This window comes from Haliotis rubra, unplaced genomic scaffold, assembly GCF_003918875.1.
Source record: "Haliotis rubra isolate DU_JTF1 unplaced genomic scaffold, ASM391887v1 Scf1326, whole genome shotgun sequence".
Taxonomy (NCBI): domain Eukaryota; kingdom Metazoa; phylum Mollusca; class Gastropoda; order Lepetellida; family Haliotidae; genus Haliotis; species Haliotis rubra.
This window is the reverse complement of record NW_025765255.1, coordinates 175554-194077: the sequence shown is the minus strand read 5'-3', so window position 1 is coordinate 194077 and position 18524 is coordinate 175554. Positions and strand designations below refer to the sequence as shown.

General features: G+C 41.1%; 2 protein-coding genes across 2 annotated transcripts; one reads left to right on the top strand and one right to left on the bottom strand.

Moving 5' to 3' along the window:
• Window positions 1-3827: 3827 nt before the first annotated feature.
• Window positions 3828-7085, top strand: LOC124267631 (perlucin-like protein). Its single transcript, XM_046702594.1, has 3 exons — window positions 3828-4358; window positions 5539-5721; window positions 6456-7085. Exons 1-3 carry the CDS (start codon window positions 4124-4126, stop codon window positions 6671-6673), a joined length of 636 nt encoding a protein of 211 aa, XP_046558550.1. The 5' UTR covers window positions 3828-4123; the 3' UTR covers window positions 6674-7085.
• Window positions 7086-7307: 222 nt separating this feature from the next.
• On the bottom strand, window positions 7308-18119 carry LOC124267630 (sodium-dependent glucose transporter 1A-like). The gene is made up of 3 exons (XM_046702593.1): window positions 17991-18119; window positions 11810-12095; window positions 7308-8914 (listed from the first exon to the last, which is right to left on the bottom strand). The coding sequence occupies exons 1-3, from the start codon at window positions 18114-18116 to the stop codon at window positions 7917-7919; spliced, it is 1410 nt and encodes a 469-aa protein (XP_046558549.1). The 5' UTR covers window positions 18117-18119; the 3' UTR covers window positions 7308-7916.
• Window positions 18120-18524: the final 405 nt, after the last annotated feature.

Below are 18524 nucleotides of genomic sequence, written 5' to 3'. Positions count from 1 at the left end.
GCATAAGAACAAAAGAAATTGACTCTTCCTTCAAATTCCAGTGACGTCGGGCTTAACACAAAAAGCTCGCCTTTAGCTCTGGGGATAACAGCGAACGTCTGATAGGTCATCTGGTCCCGAACGCCATTAGCTGAACGTCATTACCATGCTGATTCTTTCTGGCCAATCGGCTGATAGTCAATGGATGACACCAACATTTCTTGCAATAACCATCAATGAGATGCCATTAGTTGGATTACCAGTAACGTGCCATATTTGAGAAGGTGACAGTTGAGGAGGTCCAATATTTGCTAAGTAACGAAATCAATTGATTTGTATTTTGTCGAGCTGTAAGAACAGTTTAGTGAAACTTGATATTTGCTTAATGAAAGGTGCATGTATTGTACGTGATGCTTACCTATGATCGCAGCACATGCATATTTGAAATCAACGTATGTTGCATCCGAAGTGTCAAAATAGTTTTACAAAAAATAATTATGATATGAATATATATGGCTATATGGGGGATACAAATCATAGTTGTTGCTATACTTTTTTCCATGTGTATAGATTTCATTTGTTTCATTTTGTTTCAGCAAGGTGCCTGTTCCCTGCTTGCACAGGTTGGTCTCAGACAAGTATTTTCTTCACAAGTATCATTAATGATTCATAAACACATGATCATGGTAAAGTGTGACTATAAGAGCTTTCTTATGGAATTTTCGGAAATCAATATGGAATCTTCAGTGACAGAAATGCTGACTTATGTTCTTTACTGGACAATCAGAACGTCTTAGTTATTTTGTTGTAAACTAAAAGTTGTAATAATATATGATTTGGGTTGAACAGTAATACATATTGTAGCAGTCTCTGTTCCCCGACATTCGACTTGGTAGAACATAACATTTTGTTATTCCTCACTGTCCAGGACTAGTATTGTTCACAGTGAGTAAGTGAGTGAGTTTGGTTTTACGCCGCTTTTAGCAATATTCCAGCAACATCACAGTGGGGGACACCAGAAATGGGCTTCACACATTGTACCCATGTGCGGAATCGAACCCTTGTCTTCGGCGTGACGAGCGAACGCTTTAACCACTAGGCTACCCCACCGCCCTCACAGGGACAGTGCTCTTTTAAACATTCATGAAGCCCGGCGCAACCCAATCTGTGTTAACCATTATCGTGATGATTCATTGGTGTACATGAGCAAGTTGACATAGCCTAGTCGGCATATTTATATTAGAAACTGATACATGTTTTGACCCACGATCATGTGTCTTAGACATGGTTTGCGGTAGGTTTTGTCCAGGGACCGTTCATAATATGTGACTAGGGGGTGTGATGATGATTTTTATGGAGTAGCATGTACAATGTGAATGCCCCCCTCCCTCCCTCCCTAAAATTTGTGTACAAAGAAAGTGACCGCTCTGCATGTAATGTACAAAATCAATGACCCCACACCGTTTAAGCTTATTTTTAAGATTCTGATGTACAAAATTGCTGACCCCCCTACCTCCCCAGAACAAAATGGGTGAACTACTCACTCACTCACTCACTCACTCAACTCACTCACTGTCACAGTAGAATGAGACGAAGAATACGAAAGACCGTGTTATACTTAGAGAAAACATTGATTCTATTAGATAGATTTTGTTAGTTAACGGAGTGGTTCACACTGTCACAATTATGATGATATTTTGTAGGAATTGTTAAGATAACACCATTAATCAAGCGCTCATTACATCTATAACCTATTCACATAAAATAGCGGATTCTCCATATTATTCCAATATTTTCTGGAATTCACTGTAATTGAAAATTCATTCAATAAAAAAACATTTAAAAATATATACGCCATATATAGTATGAATCAAAAACTATTTCAACAATCTCCTCTAAATCTAAAACTTCATTTCGTTTGTGTATTGATGCGAAAATCGATACTTCTTTTGTGCAAACCTGAAGGAAATTTGAAGTGTTTTCGTCTCGTCCAACAAAAGTATGTCTAAACACGTAACAAGAGGCAGTTGACGTCCTTGAATGACGGAAGCCGAGTGCAAATATGTGAACATGTATAAGGAATTCCGACCAGTCTGTACTGAACATGTTGTTTTTTTAAGTGCCAGTAGTAGACCGATGTTTATTTGTTCCACAATGAGATGCTTATGCTAAAAGAATCTGTCTCAATATACGTTCAATTAGGTATTTTCATTCCAAGAGAAAGCAAATTGACGCTTTGGAATATATGGTGCCTACGCGTCTCACACAATCCGCTTGTGTGACTCAAGGCATGGTGTTCGCACACCCTGTAGACTTATAGGCTGAGTGGGCTGGTTACAAATATAACGTCTACAAACGGAATTTGTTTAACAGGGATTGGTAAACAGAACTTCATCACTCGTGAACACACTTTACAAGTCAACAAGCTTGAGGCAAGAATTTATGGGTGTCAACTTCTTTATTTGAGGAACACGACGTTTCGGGGTATATTTTTACTCCTTCATCACTCAATTTCTTTATTGTCAGGAACTAGACATGTCGGAGTATATTCTTACTCCTTTATCAGTCAACTTCTAGTTTTTGAGGAACACAACAAGGATATACTCCGAAACGTTGTGTTCCTCAAAATAAAGAAGACATCCAGAGACACTCGCCTTTATGTGTATCACTTCTTAATAAAGACTCAACTATGCCGTTCAAAGACTCAAAAGAGCGGTATGCCTGAAACCAAATATACCCAGCCAACGACATTGCAAAGAAAACATTCTCTTAAACAAGAGGAATAACCTTATTGCCAAGGTCAAGGACGTTGGTGTATTTATGCCTCTACGACATTAGATTTTGTCTGACGTGAACGTGACGTTGATCCTTGCAGCTTTCGTTAGTAGTCTGCTGATGAGTTGCTCATCATATAGGGGATGGTGAGAGATGATGTCTTACATTTGGACAATAAAACATTCGGACAATCGTTTGTGAAATCTCACAACCGGCAGACGTAGCCCTTAACAGACAACCCCCCCGTCCAGGAAGAAGACCGGAAGACTGTACTCACAGAACGCGTGATCAACAATCAGAACCAGTCCATCTCCCCACAACACAATAAAACAATTTGTTGAGTTACAACCGTAAGGGGGCGCAAGCTCTCAGGAGATTTCTACACAAGACGAGCCATGGTGCCAGTCAGTTGTAATCTTTTCCTCCCCAGTGCATGGGATATTTTATTGTAATCTACTTAATTTAGTTAATCTGTTTCATAAAGGCATTACCACATACCCAATACTAGAATAGCTGCAATGTCCATCGATTCCGTTCTGATCATAACGTAAAACTTGTCACAACCGGCTACACTTTCCCATATGCGATTGTATCTGGACAGACAGACAGACAGTCAGACAGACAGACAGACAGTCAGACAGACAGTGTTACATTCAGGTGTCATTCACCTGAGAGAGTTAAACTTAAGGAGTAGCCCTGAAAAGTTTGTATAACAGAGAATTTGTTATTAACACAAATACTCCTTGCCATGTTTACAGTGAACTTATACATTCTGCTAAAGACTCAACGTGGCCATACTATCTGTCTGACATACAAACGTCTCTTTAATCTTCACTATGATAACAATGTCAAAAGTTCCTTTCACAACAAGGAGTGGCTTACTTTAAACACTAGCAGTCTTTGAATTTCAGAACCAATGTCATTTTAGATCAAAGTATTGGAATCGATATCTTACTGAACCTGATTCACCGTGGTAACTAAGGGTAACATAACGACAGCATGTATGACAGGTGACAGAGCCGGAGTCTACTCAGTGATACGTTGATACCACACCAGCGGTGCCATACGTCGTTGTCGACGCTTGCGTGATTCCCAGCGTCGATACAGGCTCATTCGTACTATAGCCAGCGTTAAGGTGGCACGGAGAGACGTCCGGTGTTCACGAACTCATCGAAGTTAGTGAGTGATCCACCAACAGACCTATGCCACCTATAGCAAGAATCTCCACACATAATCACGGATCTGCCTAAAGAGCCAATGATTAACAGCAAGGGCAACAATTCATAAACTTAACGTCGTCTCATTTCTCAGTGCTGAAGAGAGCAGAAACTGTTTGAATACGTACAATCTGTGGTATTTGATCATTACAATGGCTGGTGTTTTCCAGATTGTCAATGCTTTATCCAGTATGGTCGTGAATGACGTCACACCAATTTCGATGACATCACAAACAGAATGTGCATACAAGTGCTACTATGGCAACAGCTGTCTATCATTTTTTCACACTCCTGATGGCAGGTGCTATTTGTTGGATAAGATACTGGAATCTACGGAGCCTGGTCTCACCCAGTCACCCAGCACACAGTATTTCAAGGCAAATATAGGTATACTTTTTTCATACTATTTGTACTTTTGTAAAGTGTGATGACTTATGGTATAGTAATACATGATCATATAAAAAATATATTCTGTTATTACATTTTGGTAAAAGTTGTCAAATCTGGAACATAATGAAAAACGTTTAAAATGTCAGGAATATGGGAAGAGGTGAGAGCGTGACATGGAATTACAATAGAACATTTGCATAGTGTTTCCTTGCAGAAATCCTAGCCTGCCAGACTAAAATATGTATGCAATTGAAAACAGGCATCGAAATTGCAACCTATGGTGCCCTATGTTTACGTCATATTTGTGAGATTATCATTGAAAACATATCGAATAATCAGTTATTACTTTAGTTTACTATTACTGACTGAGTTTGGTTTTACGCCGCTTTTAGCAATATTCCAGCAACATCACGGCGGGGGACACCAGAAATGGGCTTCACACATTGTACCCATGTGGGGATTCGAACTCGGGTCTTCGGCGTGACGAGCGAACGCTTTAACCACTGGGCTATCCCACCGCCCTCACAGGGACAGTGCTCTTTTAAACATTCATAAAGCCAGGGGACAACCCAATCTGTAATTGTGTTAACCATTATCGTGATGATTCATTGGTGTACATGAGCAAGTTGACATAGCCTAGTCGGCATATTTATATAAGAAACTGATACATGTTTTGACCCACGATCATGTGTCTTAGACATGGTTTGCGGTAGGTTTTGTCCAGGGACCGTTCATAATATGAAATGGGCTTCACACATTGTACCCATGTGGGGATTCGAACCCGGGTCTTCGGCGTGACGAGCCAACGCTTTGACCACTAGGCTACCCCACCGCCCCTAGTTTACTATTACTATTAGTTTATGTTTTATTCACGAGAAAATACGGAGGTATAGTTTCCATTGCCTCACAGTTACAATTCAATGCTTTGGGGGATTTCACAAAAATGTTTTCGTACATCTGTAACACAAGTCTTTCACCAAAGCAGATTTCGCCAGAGAAGTAGGTAAGGACAAACCAGTGTTGAACGTTACGTGTACAAGGAATAGCTCACCTGGACCAATAGTTGTATTTGAAAATGGCATATTACATCAAGGGAGATGATCAGCAACATGTACAATTTTATCCATTCAGCGACGTCTGCTACATATCAATGTACGCCTGTTTATCTATACTACAGTCAACTGTTCTGGAGACGCCGGCTACAAATACGTCCCCTCGATACCCCTCTGCTACAAGTTGTCTACAGAGAGCCTGAGCTGGTCAAGCGCCAAATCTAGATGTGAATCAGATGGCGGTCGTCTGTTTCAAATTGACACCGCTCACAAGATCACGTGGGCATTTCACAACATAAAGGTCACAGGTGACGATATGATTGAATTCTCCTTGTAATGTAGACAAAAATGTGTCTCACTATACGAGAGGATGAAAACTAGGGCTAAACGGCGTCAAGAGAAAGGAGGTTACTGGGAGGTTTGACCTGAGGTTCTGAGGTGTAGGGTTCGGTCTTTGTAAATAATATATAATATGTATGTTAAAGTTTGAGGATACAGTTGTTGTTACTTGAATAAAAGGACAGGCTCATGTAGATAAATTATGACGTAACTGAGGGGAAAAGGACATGTTATATTAAATTGAAAATTGAAAGAACTGATGTTAAATTTGGCTAGTTAACCATTACTCTTTCTTGTAAAAAGTACTATGTGCCTGGGTACATTTTGCTTTTTGTTCAACCAAATTGATTCATTGAGTAGTGAGTTAGGAAATATATTTGCAACCACTTCACCCCGAATATATATGGGCACGTGAAGATCCGAGTAAGAATTGGTCTTCAGCAACACAAATGTTTTCATTTCTTTTCAAATGGATATTTATAGAAATAAATCAATCTTGAAGCATTCTTTGAGTACTGACTAAGCCCCGGGCCTTTTCAATGTCCGAGCATTATATGACCACTTGAGATATTTGTAATAAGAAATCAACTTGCTCCCCAGTATTTGTTTCCTTATAACCTATTGCCGGTGTCCTTAGATTTCCCTTGTGTCGTTCTCGGTTGATGATGTTTCCAAATATCATTAAGACTGTTTGTGTTTTCAGGCGGTGTATGGATAGGGGGGGAAGACACGGATGTAGAGGGCGAGTGGAAATGGGCGGATGATACTCCGGTGGTCGACCCTCTGTGGCGTGATGGGGAGCCTTCGAATACCTTCAATCAAGACTGTCTGTTGATTGGCAATGACGGTCTGTGGGATGATAGCTGGTGTGCAACCAGCTATTTGTTTTTATGTGAAATCCAAACCACGTCATGCTTGTAGAGACTGTACACTGCAGAATGAAACGAGCTTGGAATTTCGAGTGAGTGAGTTTAGTTTAAGGCCGCATTTAGCAATATTCCAGTAATATCACGGCGGGGGACACCAGAACTGGGCTTCACACATTGTACCCATGTGGGGAATCGAACCCTTGTCTTCGGCGTCACGAGCGAACGCCTTAACCACTTGGCTACCCCACCACCCTGGAATTTTGATATGTAAGTGTTTTACGAATGCGTTTTAGGTCAAATTTAGATATAGTCCCCGTCCCTAAAAACGTAATTATGGGTAGACGAGTGGTTAAATTGTTCGTTCGTCACTCTGAAGGCCTGGGGTCGACTCCCCAAATGTGTACAACGTGTGGATCCCATTTATGTGGTTCCACGCCTTGATGATCTTTGAATATTGCGAAAAGCTGCGTTAGACCATTCTCAATTACTGTGGCACAATGGCGTGTACGGTATCCGAAGAATTCCAGTCAAATAGAACTCCATCTCGATTTGTGACTTCCTAATCTTCTTTTGGAGACTCCTGAATAAGATTGCTATTTGTTTACGAATAACAAGGGATTCTTCAGGACATTGCGAACAGTGCCGCGTGTATGTAAATATAGACATAAAACGTCAACGCTAGGGAATACCCTGTCTCCTTTATGAACCGCACAACATACATATGCATTCTCCTAGACACTGCAAACAATGTTGAATTAATCGAAGATTTTACAAAGATAGTTTCTCTGTTTAACAGTTCTGTATAGCATCGCTGTAGCATCCGTGATTCCGTGTATAATAAAGTTGCAAATACAGGTGCAAGCGAATATTTATTTCGTCAACAGCTTACCACCGTATCAGTGTTGTTCAACGGAAGTCACCAAGTACTGCCTGGTCAGTTTCGATACTTCAGCCGACCCTCTGCAAAACATAGCCTTGTTCTCTTATTGTTGTAACCACTGGCTCTATTCCTGTAATACATCGCCCTCGTGAGGGTCCGACTATCTAATAATTAATATAGAGGAGCTGCACAACTTGTTTTCCACGACATCATTGAGGAATCAAGTGAGCACGTGTGTGTGTGTGTGTGTGTGTGTGTGTGTGTGTGTGTGTGCGTGCGTGCGTGCGCGCGCGGATGTGTGTCAAAACATTTATTTTAGTAACTATTTATATCCCTGCAAAAAGTCAATCACCCCATTTCAAACCGCCACATACTTCCAAAATGGTTTGTCATGAGGACACCATTGGAAGTGCCTTTACTTCTTATCAGGGAGCTCAAATTGCGAAGAATGGTAAATGCTCAGGACCTTCTTGACAAGCCACACCAGCACGAGGAAACTAAAGAATAACAGGACACTCTCTATGGTCAATACATAGTTGTACCAAAGAGGGGTAGACTCTTCCATCAGGTAGCCAATGATCTGAGGGTTCACCATCCCACCCAGGCCCACGGATACGAAGATAACAGACATTATTTTTCCTGACAGTTGAACAAAGTCCTTCTCAATCCATGTCAGCATGGCGGGGAAACTTATGGAGATCGAAAACCCAACAGCACAAGTAGTGATCCATATGCCCACATCGGACAGGTACATTCCTGAAAAGATCATCCCAACCTGAGCCAGAATGAGGGAGATGAAGAACAGGCCACATATCTTCATATGCGAGACATAGTTGATGAAGAAGATGGCGGCTAGACGACCAAATGCATACGATGCCCAGAACGTCGAAGTAATTCTTGCGCCCATGATCTTTGTCCACTTGAATTGTTTGACCACATAGGATGCCAGGAAGGACACTGACGAATCCTCAACTTCGTCCAAGAAGAAATAGAATACACCCAGAAGTCCAAGCGTGAGAACTAGCAGCTTCCGGGATAACTTCTTCCCTTGTCGTTTACCATCCAGTGCCTTTGTAACCTCCTCATGGTCATCCTTTCTGTTAAAGATGAAGACAACCAAGAAGGGAAGTGATGACAAGATGGTCATCAAACCTGTCATCACAAAAGGCCATATGATACTTGTTTCCAATGGCTCCTCTGGTGGAATGGCTGAAGCATTGAGAAAGCCACCGGGATCTGAGTTATTGGCTGCCATTAACCCTGTTGAGTTTTGAACCACATCGCGTCTGACGGCTAGGAAGGGTTCAAGGACAAAAGGGGAGACAATTCCTCCTAGTGACCACAGGAAGTGGAACGCCTGCATGTACGGTTTGCTCTCAACGCCCCATACCCTGAGTAGCTCCACGTTGCTGCCTGCAAGACAATTCATTCTTATAGTTATAATACTTCAGTACCTCCAGTACAGAGCAGTATTGATGGTACATGATAACTAGACTACAACATGAGTACTGTGTTCTCATTTCCTCATGACAACAGAATGCGACTAAAGGGTATATATGTTATTTCCTAGTTGTGCAAACTGACTTTAATTGGTCATATTTGAAACATAAATTACACCACGTGCTCAAATAGCTGCAACGAAACTGAGAAGCTGAAATAAACTATAACTCTTAGTTGAGTTTTTGATGAGGTTGACTTTCAATAATGATATGTTAAGCGAGCATGACGCATGACGTTTAGTCAAAGAAAATGACTACAAATTTAACATTGCAAAGTTTGTAAGAACCTTTCCCTAAATAATGAAAAATACATTTTTCGCATAAAACTCAACTACTAATGATAATCTTAGAGTTCTTATCTTTGAAATCAATATTTGTTTTCGCGGCACAAATATAACAATTCAAACATGGTAGGGTTCAAGTTTTTGAAGTTTCTTTAATTACCCCAATCTTCACGGAACCAATTATTTTTACGTAAAAATGCCCAGCCACAGATCACTTCAAAAACTGTCCCAGGAGTGATGGTAGAATACGCCTAATCAAATTCTACCTGTTTGTGCAGTCTTGCTTACATCATGATCTTTGACGAAGTGACTCAACATGCTGCTTAAAACCGTCCTAGTTCTGTGTACTGTGGTTTGCACAATACGTCACAGCGCTGCAGATGATATTGGCTGGAGGTTACGTAGGAATGCATCATAACTGTTATCTTATGTAATCTATTTATACAGTCAAAGAAATAAAAACTATTTGTGCTGAAAAACATTTTCTTTGTGAATCGACAACAGTTTATCTTCATATATATTTCCTCATTTGTTCATTATGAATTTCAATTTTGTATATTTGCTCTAAATCATAGGTATAGGAAAAGAACAAAACGCTATTTATGCAATCACGGTTACAAAATGCAGCATCTACAAAGAGCATTTACCGCCAGGATACAGTTTACAATTGGTCTTCAGGGACCAATGTTTTGCGTGAATGCGATAAGACTGTCCTTAGTGCGCACATCGATGGTCATACTGTCGGTCACTGCGCACTGCCAAGTCTCATATATACACAAAGAATCTAGTTAAGCACCCTCTGAGATATCTCACGATTGAACGAGACCCGATCCTAACCCTTTTGAGCATATCTGGGACATGATTGGTCGTGGTGTGCAACATAGGGATCCTCCTGTACAGAACCTGGTCCAATTGGTAGCTGCCGTACTCGTAGTTTACCCTTCGGAGGATCAGGAGGCTGACAGGGGAATGAGGAGGAGAGTGGTGGCTGTCATACAGTCACATGGAGGTTACACTCGGTATTAATCTTGAATCGTGTAAGACATGCACAATGACATTTTGAATGTTCACATTCATCAATACATTCAGCATTAAACATTCCAGGGCCATACTTGTACAGACATGGTTTTATTTAAAAATCAGTGTGTGTTTTTAAATGAGCAATTATCATCATAAAATCAACATGGATTCAAACATTCTGTCGTTGCATCACAGACTTTTTGGAAAGTACAGCATGACAACAATGGAAAACAGTGAGTATTGAACATTTGCCTTGTTATTATGGTGGCATACCTTGTTTTAGCACAGTAAATGCACTTGATATTGTGGAATATTTCAGTTGACTCCTATGTTATAAAGGTACATTAAATTGGACATATCTTATCAAAGGATCATACTTGTCAGAAAAATTATGTTTTTCCATCTTGGTCACCACGAGAAGTTTTATGTACGTGTTGAAAACCTATCATTGCAAAAATACATGGGGTGCTTAATTAAGTTCTTTGTGTATAGATGAAATATAGCTCGGTGCGGCGTTACATAACAAACGAAAACAGCAAATAGAAAGTGGCAAATTCACGTCTGTACACATATTTCTTAATCACAATACATGAATGACCAAGAGTGACTTTGTGTCATTTCAGGTAAATCTCGACGTTTCTGTTACTTTGCTATGTTTGTTGTTACACGCCGATATATTCTGGTTCAGACAATTCAGTGATTGATAGTTCTGGCAGCGATTCATGTCGTACAGTCAATCAACTTAGTCATGAAACCTGACCACCCGATCCACTAAAACACACTTTTAACGTCAAATGTAGATTGCTGGGATCTATCCTTATCCGGACACACCTTGGTTTAGCTAAATGATTATATGTAAAAGTAACAATTACTGATAATGGACATCTAATGTAAATAAAAATATGAGAGGACGCATTTCTTGATGATACTGGGTAAATAAGTATGGTTTTACGCCGCTTTTCAGCAATATTCCAGCAATATCACAACGGGGGACACCAGAAATGGGCTTCACACTTTGTACCCATGTGGAGGATCCCCACCGCCCCTCTTGATGATAAACCATTTGCAGTTCGAGAAGCGGTGGTGGTTGAAGAGTTCGCTGGTCATGGGTTGATTCTTCTCATGGACACAATGTATGAAGCCCATTGCTGGTGTCCCCCGCAGGACAATTGCTAACAATCGACGTAAAAACAACAAAGAGATACAATAAACTGTTACAACAATCTGACCGATGTTATTATGATCACGAAGTTCCACTATTTTTGGGCTGTACATTTTAGTCGAAATGCTTTTGAACAACTACAATTAGAACGAACTAAAGTTAGTTTTAACTAACTTTATCAGCAAAGTTAAAGTTTTAACCGTGGTATATTTACTAACTCACTCATTTACTCACTCTGGATTTCGTACCCACAATCAGCGGATGAGGGCTAGTATATGATCCTGTGCAAAGTGAACTGAGGACCCTTACACTGTTCAGACACAGACAAAGGCTGGTGACCAACCTGTTTTGAAGATTCCCAGGAAGAACTCGTGAGCCACAAAGACTGTGATCATGAGCCAATACTCGGAGCACAGGGGGATAACCGCCACCGTCAGTCCGTGGCCAGCCATGGAGATGAACAGGGACATGTACTTGTTGCAGCGGTCGTAGATGGCGCCTCCAGCAACAGCTCCGACCAGAGACCCGACAGCAGCAGCGGTAAAGAAGGCTGACCCTTGGGACATGTCGGTTCCCGTGATGAGCTGGAGATCCAGAAGGGAGGGTCCTCTTTGTCCGTTGATCCAGCCCTGGATAAAGTACATGAGACGGTAAGTCACTACTGTTGGGTTATGACGTACGTGCAATGTGAGTGAGTATTGTTTTACACCGCTCTTAGTAATATTCCAGCCTAATCGCGGCAGGGAACACCAGAAATGGGCTTCATAGGTTGTACTCATGTGGTGATACGAACCCGGGTCTTCCGCCTTTACTCACCAGAGTGAGTGAATGGGTGAGTGAGTGAGTACAGTATACTACGGTTAGAACGAACTTAAAGGGACCTCGTTCCAACCCTAGTTCGTTATATGCATATCACGGCGGGGAACACAAGAAATGGGCTTCATAGATTGTGCTCATGTAGGGAATTGAACCCTGGTCTTCGGCTTTAACCATTGTGCTACCCCATCGCCCCTGTATAAGCTCAACAACAGTAATTGGCTGGTTTATTAAGACAGTGCCGAATCATTTAATCGCCCGAATTACCAAATTTCTGGATAAAGGAATCGTGAACATTGAATGTTATCTTGCCTCACACATAAATGTCGTTTTCTGATTGGCTGAGCGCTCTTCTATTATTTTCAATGTACCCCGCTTACAAGCGAGTAACATTTTCTATTAACCCCACTGGGAATGCCAGACTCATTTTGTACTTCGTAGTGGTAATTCTTTACCTCGAATAACATTGAATCACGTGTGACGTACAGAAATTACCGATGTTTTGCGAATGCAAATCGATGGAAGGGAGATAACTCTAAGTTTGTTTTTCTTGTCGTCTTGTACACCATACTATGATCCGATACCCGTGCTTCAAACAGTTCAAAATTACCATTGAGGTGTTCGGTAAGATAAATACGTTGTTCACTGGTCCCATCGGGCTCAGGGAACATAAACAAACATCGAGGGTACATCAGCCAATGTCCCCCTCGAGACCAGTGAACAACTTGTAATGTCCCTTTAGTTCTGGCAGATGTTCTTGGTAAGGATGAACCTTTCTCGGGTTGTAGACTAATGAGGAACACTGTACCGCAGCAAATAAGTTGCTGATAAACAACTGGTCAAAATAATGTCTACACTTAAACTTTGACAAAAAGTATCAATATGAAAATGTTATCTAAACTTCACAAGACTGAAATAGTACCCAAAACCGTGCTTAACGTCTAAACCACAAGTGCGACACCCTTATCAAATGCATCACCATCCAAAACACATTTTTATTGAGAGTGTTGGTTTCATCTATCTTCAGACATGTCTGTATATGTTCCTTTCTCCGGTGGTTTACATGAACAATCTCATATAATATGCTCATTGACTGTTGTCCTGTCCTTGTCTTTCCTTCAATGAAAAACGTTTTCATAACAAGCCGCTCATGGTTTGCAGATTTGATTATCAAAACGTCTAAGGAAACAGCCCTTAGCTTAGCTGAGCACTCTAAAATAACTTGAATAAATATTCCCAGGACTTATTCAAAAGCTAACCAGAACTTTGCTTGTGCTATTGGTTGTGCAGTACATTCATCAACACCCGGTGTCATAAGAGGTACTTTACATAGATACGTGTATTAATTACGATGTTGTAAGTGGCTGATGCTACCGGTAAGGCAGGGCTTGCTCTCGTTTCAAGAACACCTGGTGTCATAAGAGATACTTTACATAGATACGTGTATTAATTACGACGTTGTAAGTGGCGGGTGCTACCGGTAAGGCAGGGCTTGCTCTCGTTTCAAGAACACCTGGTGTCATAAGAGATACTTTACATAGATACGTGTATTAATTACGACGTTGTAAGTGGCGGGTGCTACCGGTAAGGCAGGGCTTGCTCTCGTTTCAAGAACACCTGGTGTCATAAGAGATACTTTACATAGACACGTGTATTAATTACGATGTAAGTGGCGGGTGCTACCGGCAAGGCAGGGCTTGCTCTCGTTTCAAGAACACCTGGTGTCATAAGAGGTACTTTACATAGATACGTGTATTGATTACGATGTTGTAAGTGGCGGGTGCGCCGGCAAGGCAGGGCTTGCTCTCGTTTCAAGAACACCTGGTGTCATAAGAGGTACTTTTTACATAGATACGTGTATTGATTACGATGTTGTAAGTGGCGGGTGCTACGGCAAGGCAGGGCTTGCTCTCGTTTCAAGAACACCTGGTGTCATAAGAGGTACTTTACACATAGATACGTGTATTAATTACGATGTGTAAGTGGCGGGTGCTACCGGCAAGGCAGGGCTTGCTCTCGTTTCAAGAACACCTGGTGTCATAAGAGGTACTTTTACATAGATACGTGTATTAATTACGATGTAAGTGGCGAGTGCTACCGGCAAGGTAGGGCTTGCTCTCGTTTCAAGAACACCTGGTGTCATCGATGATTTTCAGCGATCCAGTATAAAAGTATATTTTTGCTTCGCGCTCATTGGATAATGTTTCCACAGAAATTCTTCAGCAAAACCGAGACATGAGTCTCATTAACCTATTCAGACAATGACCTACTTTTCAGCCGATCCGCGTGAAAGTGAAAAAAAGACATCACAAACAACTATGGTTACACTGAATTCCAATTTCTTGTGTCATGAGAAAAATGGTATTTTTAAATGAGTTTTAATTTTAAACTTTAATAACATCGTATTTCTATATTTTATGGGTGTAGGCAGCATGGCCTTAACTAAGACGTCACAGACTGCCCCAGTTTGATGAGGTCATGAAATGATTCACAATGCATCTGGCTCACTGGTTACACCTGTTATGTATTTTTTGCGCTTATTCAGTGCAGTTTTGTAACGCACAATGTGATTGATTTCATATCAAGTCCGTACCAGACAGCCAAACTTTTCTAGCGGCAGAGCCTCTTTTGGAGATTTCCAGGTTTCTGTTTGTCAGAGCTTGCTGTACGACAGAGCACGCTGCACGACATGTTTGAAAGGGTGATAAGAAGCGTAGTGTTGCAATATACAAGTGCTTGGATATATCAAATAATACTGATTAATATTTATGTATCTAGTTAAATGAATTGGTCTGAAAATTCTGGAATGGTTATTGTACAAAGTTGCACAATAGGACACAACCCAGTCAACAGGAAACGCGAACTTTATCATGATCATCAAAATACAAATGCCTAAACCCTGGTGCTGGCGATCTCTTGTGAGTGCTGCAGCCAGCACTGTATATGGTGTCACGTTTGGGGTGTCAAATATCCACAATCTACTAGATAATTAAATGTCAACCCTGTCGATCTGAGACATAGAGACAAATTGCTTCTCTCGCCTGCAGTGTATAATTGAAGTAATTCGAGAAGTAAACTTACTTCGCGGGCCAACATGACACAACCATGACTCCCCATGTTGACTGATCAGGGAGGGAGATGTATTCTATTTCAAAGCGTGTTTTCTTTCTTCCATATAGAGAAGATGAACTATGCCGTACACATTAAGGTTCATGAAAAGATACGTGAAGCATATAAACCAAATTCATAGCCATTTCGTATTATACATGTCACGTTGAATGTGATATGGACTGGGCGAATATCTGTGTTGTGTTGACAACAACAACAACAACAACAACATCAACGACAACGACGACGACTTGCATAATGACGATGATGTGAAAATATGAATTGTATACTGAACGGAAAAAGTAACTGTGCATAACATAAAAATTGAAATGAAATAAAAGTTATTTGAAAAATAAACATATAAACATAACACTAAATAAACATGTAGCCAGACACTTTGCACACCTGAAATTTGATGTCAAAATTGAAGAACGGTATCGTAAACTCTGCGTTGTGGAAAACACGTGCACAATGATCTTACTCACTTTTTGAATGCTTTTGACACCTGAAGTTCACACATTTTGTTGTGATATTGAAAATTGAAAACAGGTGGATTATTCTCTAAACTCTGAATGTTGTGGAAAACACGTTAATTTCAACATGAACTGCGAGTACGCTTATGCCACGGCTTACAGAAAATCAGCGTCCCCACGCCGTGGGTATGATGGATACTGGAATGGCCCAAACTGAAGTGGCCAGACAGCTCAGATGGCAGGGCAAGGGTGTACAGAGGGCGCGGTGAACGGTATGTATACGCGTGCTTTGTTCAACGGTGGCAGTAGCGTTATGGTATGGGGCATCACATCTCATGGTCTGACACAACTTTTCATTGTCAATGGCAATCTGATGATACAGGGATGACATCACTGACCTCATGCGCATTCAAGGACAGAGACGTAACCGACAGCAGAACATTCCGGTACTCCCCTGGCCAGCTGTTTCTCCGGGCCTGTCCCCATCGAGTACGCTTGACATAAAATGGAGAGACGTTTACGTCAAGCCCCGAATTGACGTTAGCCATTGACGTTAGCTGAACTGGGACAAGCGTTGTTTCAGACATGGAACAACATTCCCCAAGCTTTCTTCAATCGCTTAGTGTCGTCTATGCGTCGACGCCAATGGTGGACACACACGATACTGAATTTGTGAACTGACTTTTGACATCACATCTCTTCAAGGGCGTGTCACGAGGCCCAGTATAAAATCATACAGATTGGGATATTACCCTGTCAGCAGTTAAATATTGATTAAGTTAAACACCACAAATCATGATATTATGTTTTGTATTAAAAATGGCAAAACATCAAATAATGCACAGTTACTTTATTCCAGTAGTATAGATTACTTAATGAATTTAAGGAGACAGCCCAAAACTTTGTAGGTGGACGCCCAGCTTTTGGCACAAACACGATGTCTTAAGCGACATTATTGTGTGGCTTTTATTACTGCCTTCGCCATGCTTTTGGTTTTGACTCAGTGGACCATCAATGTTACGACTCAGAATATCTTGGGGATGTCATGGAAAATGACAATTAGGCCCATTTGCACCCTCAGACGTATCCTCGACAACACAACCTGACCTTGTCCATTTTTTATCTTATTTATGACATTGAATTTTCGTGTTTGACAAGATTGTGGAAAAAACATGGCAAATATGCGGGCCTCGCATGTCTCGCTTGCATCCCAAATACATTGTCATCTGGCTCCCCATTGTTCTCGGTGCCCTTGGTTTGGTACTACCTGATCTCTAGACGCAAATTAGGAGAGTGGTGGGTTGGACTAGGCAGCGCTTCCTGGGAGAAATCCCATTAGCTGCCGTGGCTGCTATACTGCTACTGCTGCTGCATCTGCTGCTGCTCCTCCTCCTCCTACTACTACTACTACTACTACTACTACTACTACAACTACTACTACTACTACTACTACTACTACTACTACTACTACTACTACTACTACTACTACTACTACTACTACTACTGATTTGTTTGTTGTGCAAGTAGTTTTGGATGGACGTTGCTTTGTAAGAATATCTTAAAGTAAAGTATAAATTTTGTGAACAGTTTCGTTACCGTAGGCCGATGGAAACAACTAACATGTCTTTGTTTTTTTGTGCAGACCCACCATCATCGGTATTTGGACGAATCGGAAATTTTAACTCTGCATGCAGGATACATAGATACATTTTGTTTTAATAAAAGACAGTTTAGGCATTTCATATTAGTTTCTAGTATCTCTTAAGGTGGGCTTGCAAAGTGTAACCTTAAAGTGTCATGTAGTAACGTAACTAAACCCGTTCTACGGCCATAGGAAATCTCTGCTAAAACAGTGTCGATTGTACAGTTCCACAAATATCATGAGTGTGTGTTTTTAAATCTCTATCAAACATTGATGATACAAGTAGAGAATGTCATCGGACACAATGTTTAACAATAATGATATGCCATGTATACACATGTCATGCACATGATGTGGTCAGTGCAAGTCTTCAACACATACCACATTACAGTCATAACACAGTCATACGACTACAAACAGTTATGACACATACAAACACGGTCGTGACACATCCGTAACAATGCGTACAAGCTCACAAAACTCACCGACATAAAGTTCCCAAACAACAGACATGCTGTATAGATGGCCTTCTTCCTGTAGATGGAGGACTTGAGTTTCTCTGCCCACCGCCGCGGACTTGGTCCCCCTCCTGAAGCTGCGGGCGTCTCCATGTTCTCATGCAGACCTTCTCTCTGACACTGGTGTGTCACAGTGTAGAGAGTGACATATATGTGAGCCCCAACGAGGCTCTCGCTGAGGGGGTTGTTCTAATGAAAGAATTTGTCAGAGTCTAATACACAAAAGAACATTTGGATTAGATCGGTTCTTTACATGGATGTAGCAGCCGGCATTGGCCCCATACATGTTTTAGAAAGACGTAGGAGCCTTTTTGTACTCCATGTATATTGCTGGAGGGGCGGTGGGGTAGTCAAGTGGTTAAAGCCGAAGGCCCTGGTTCGATTCCCCACATGGGTACAATGTGTGAAGCCCATTTCTGGTGTCCCCCGCCGTGATATTGCTGGAATAATGCTAAACGCAGCGTAAAATAGTACTCACTCACTCACTATTTTGCTGGAAAC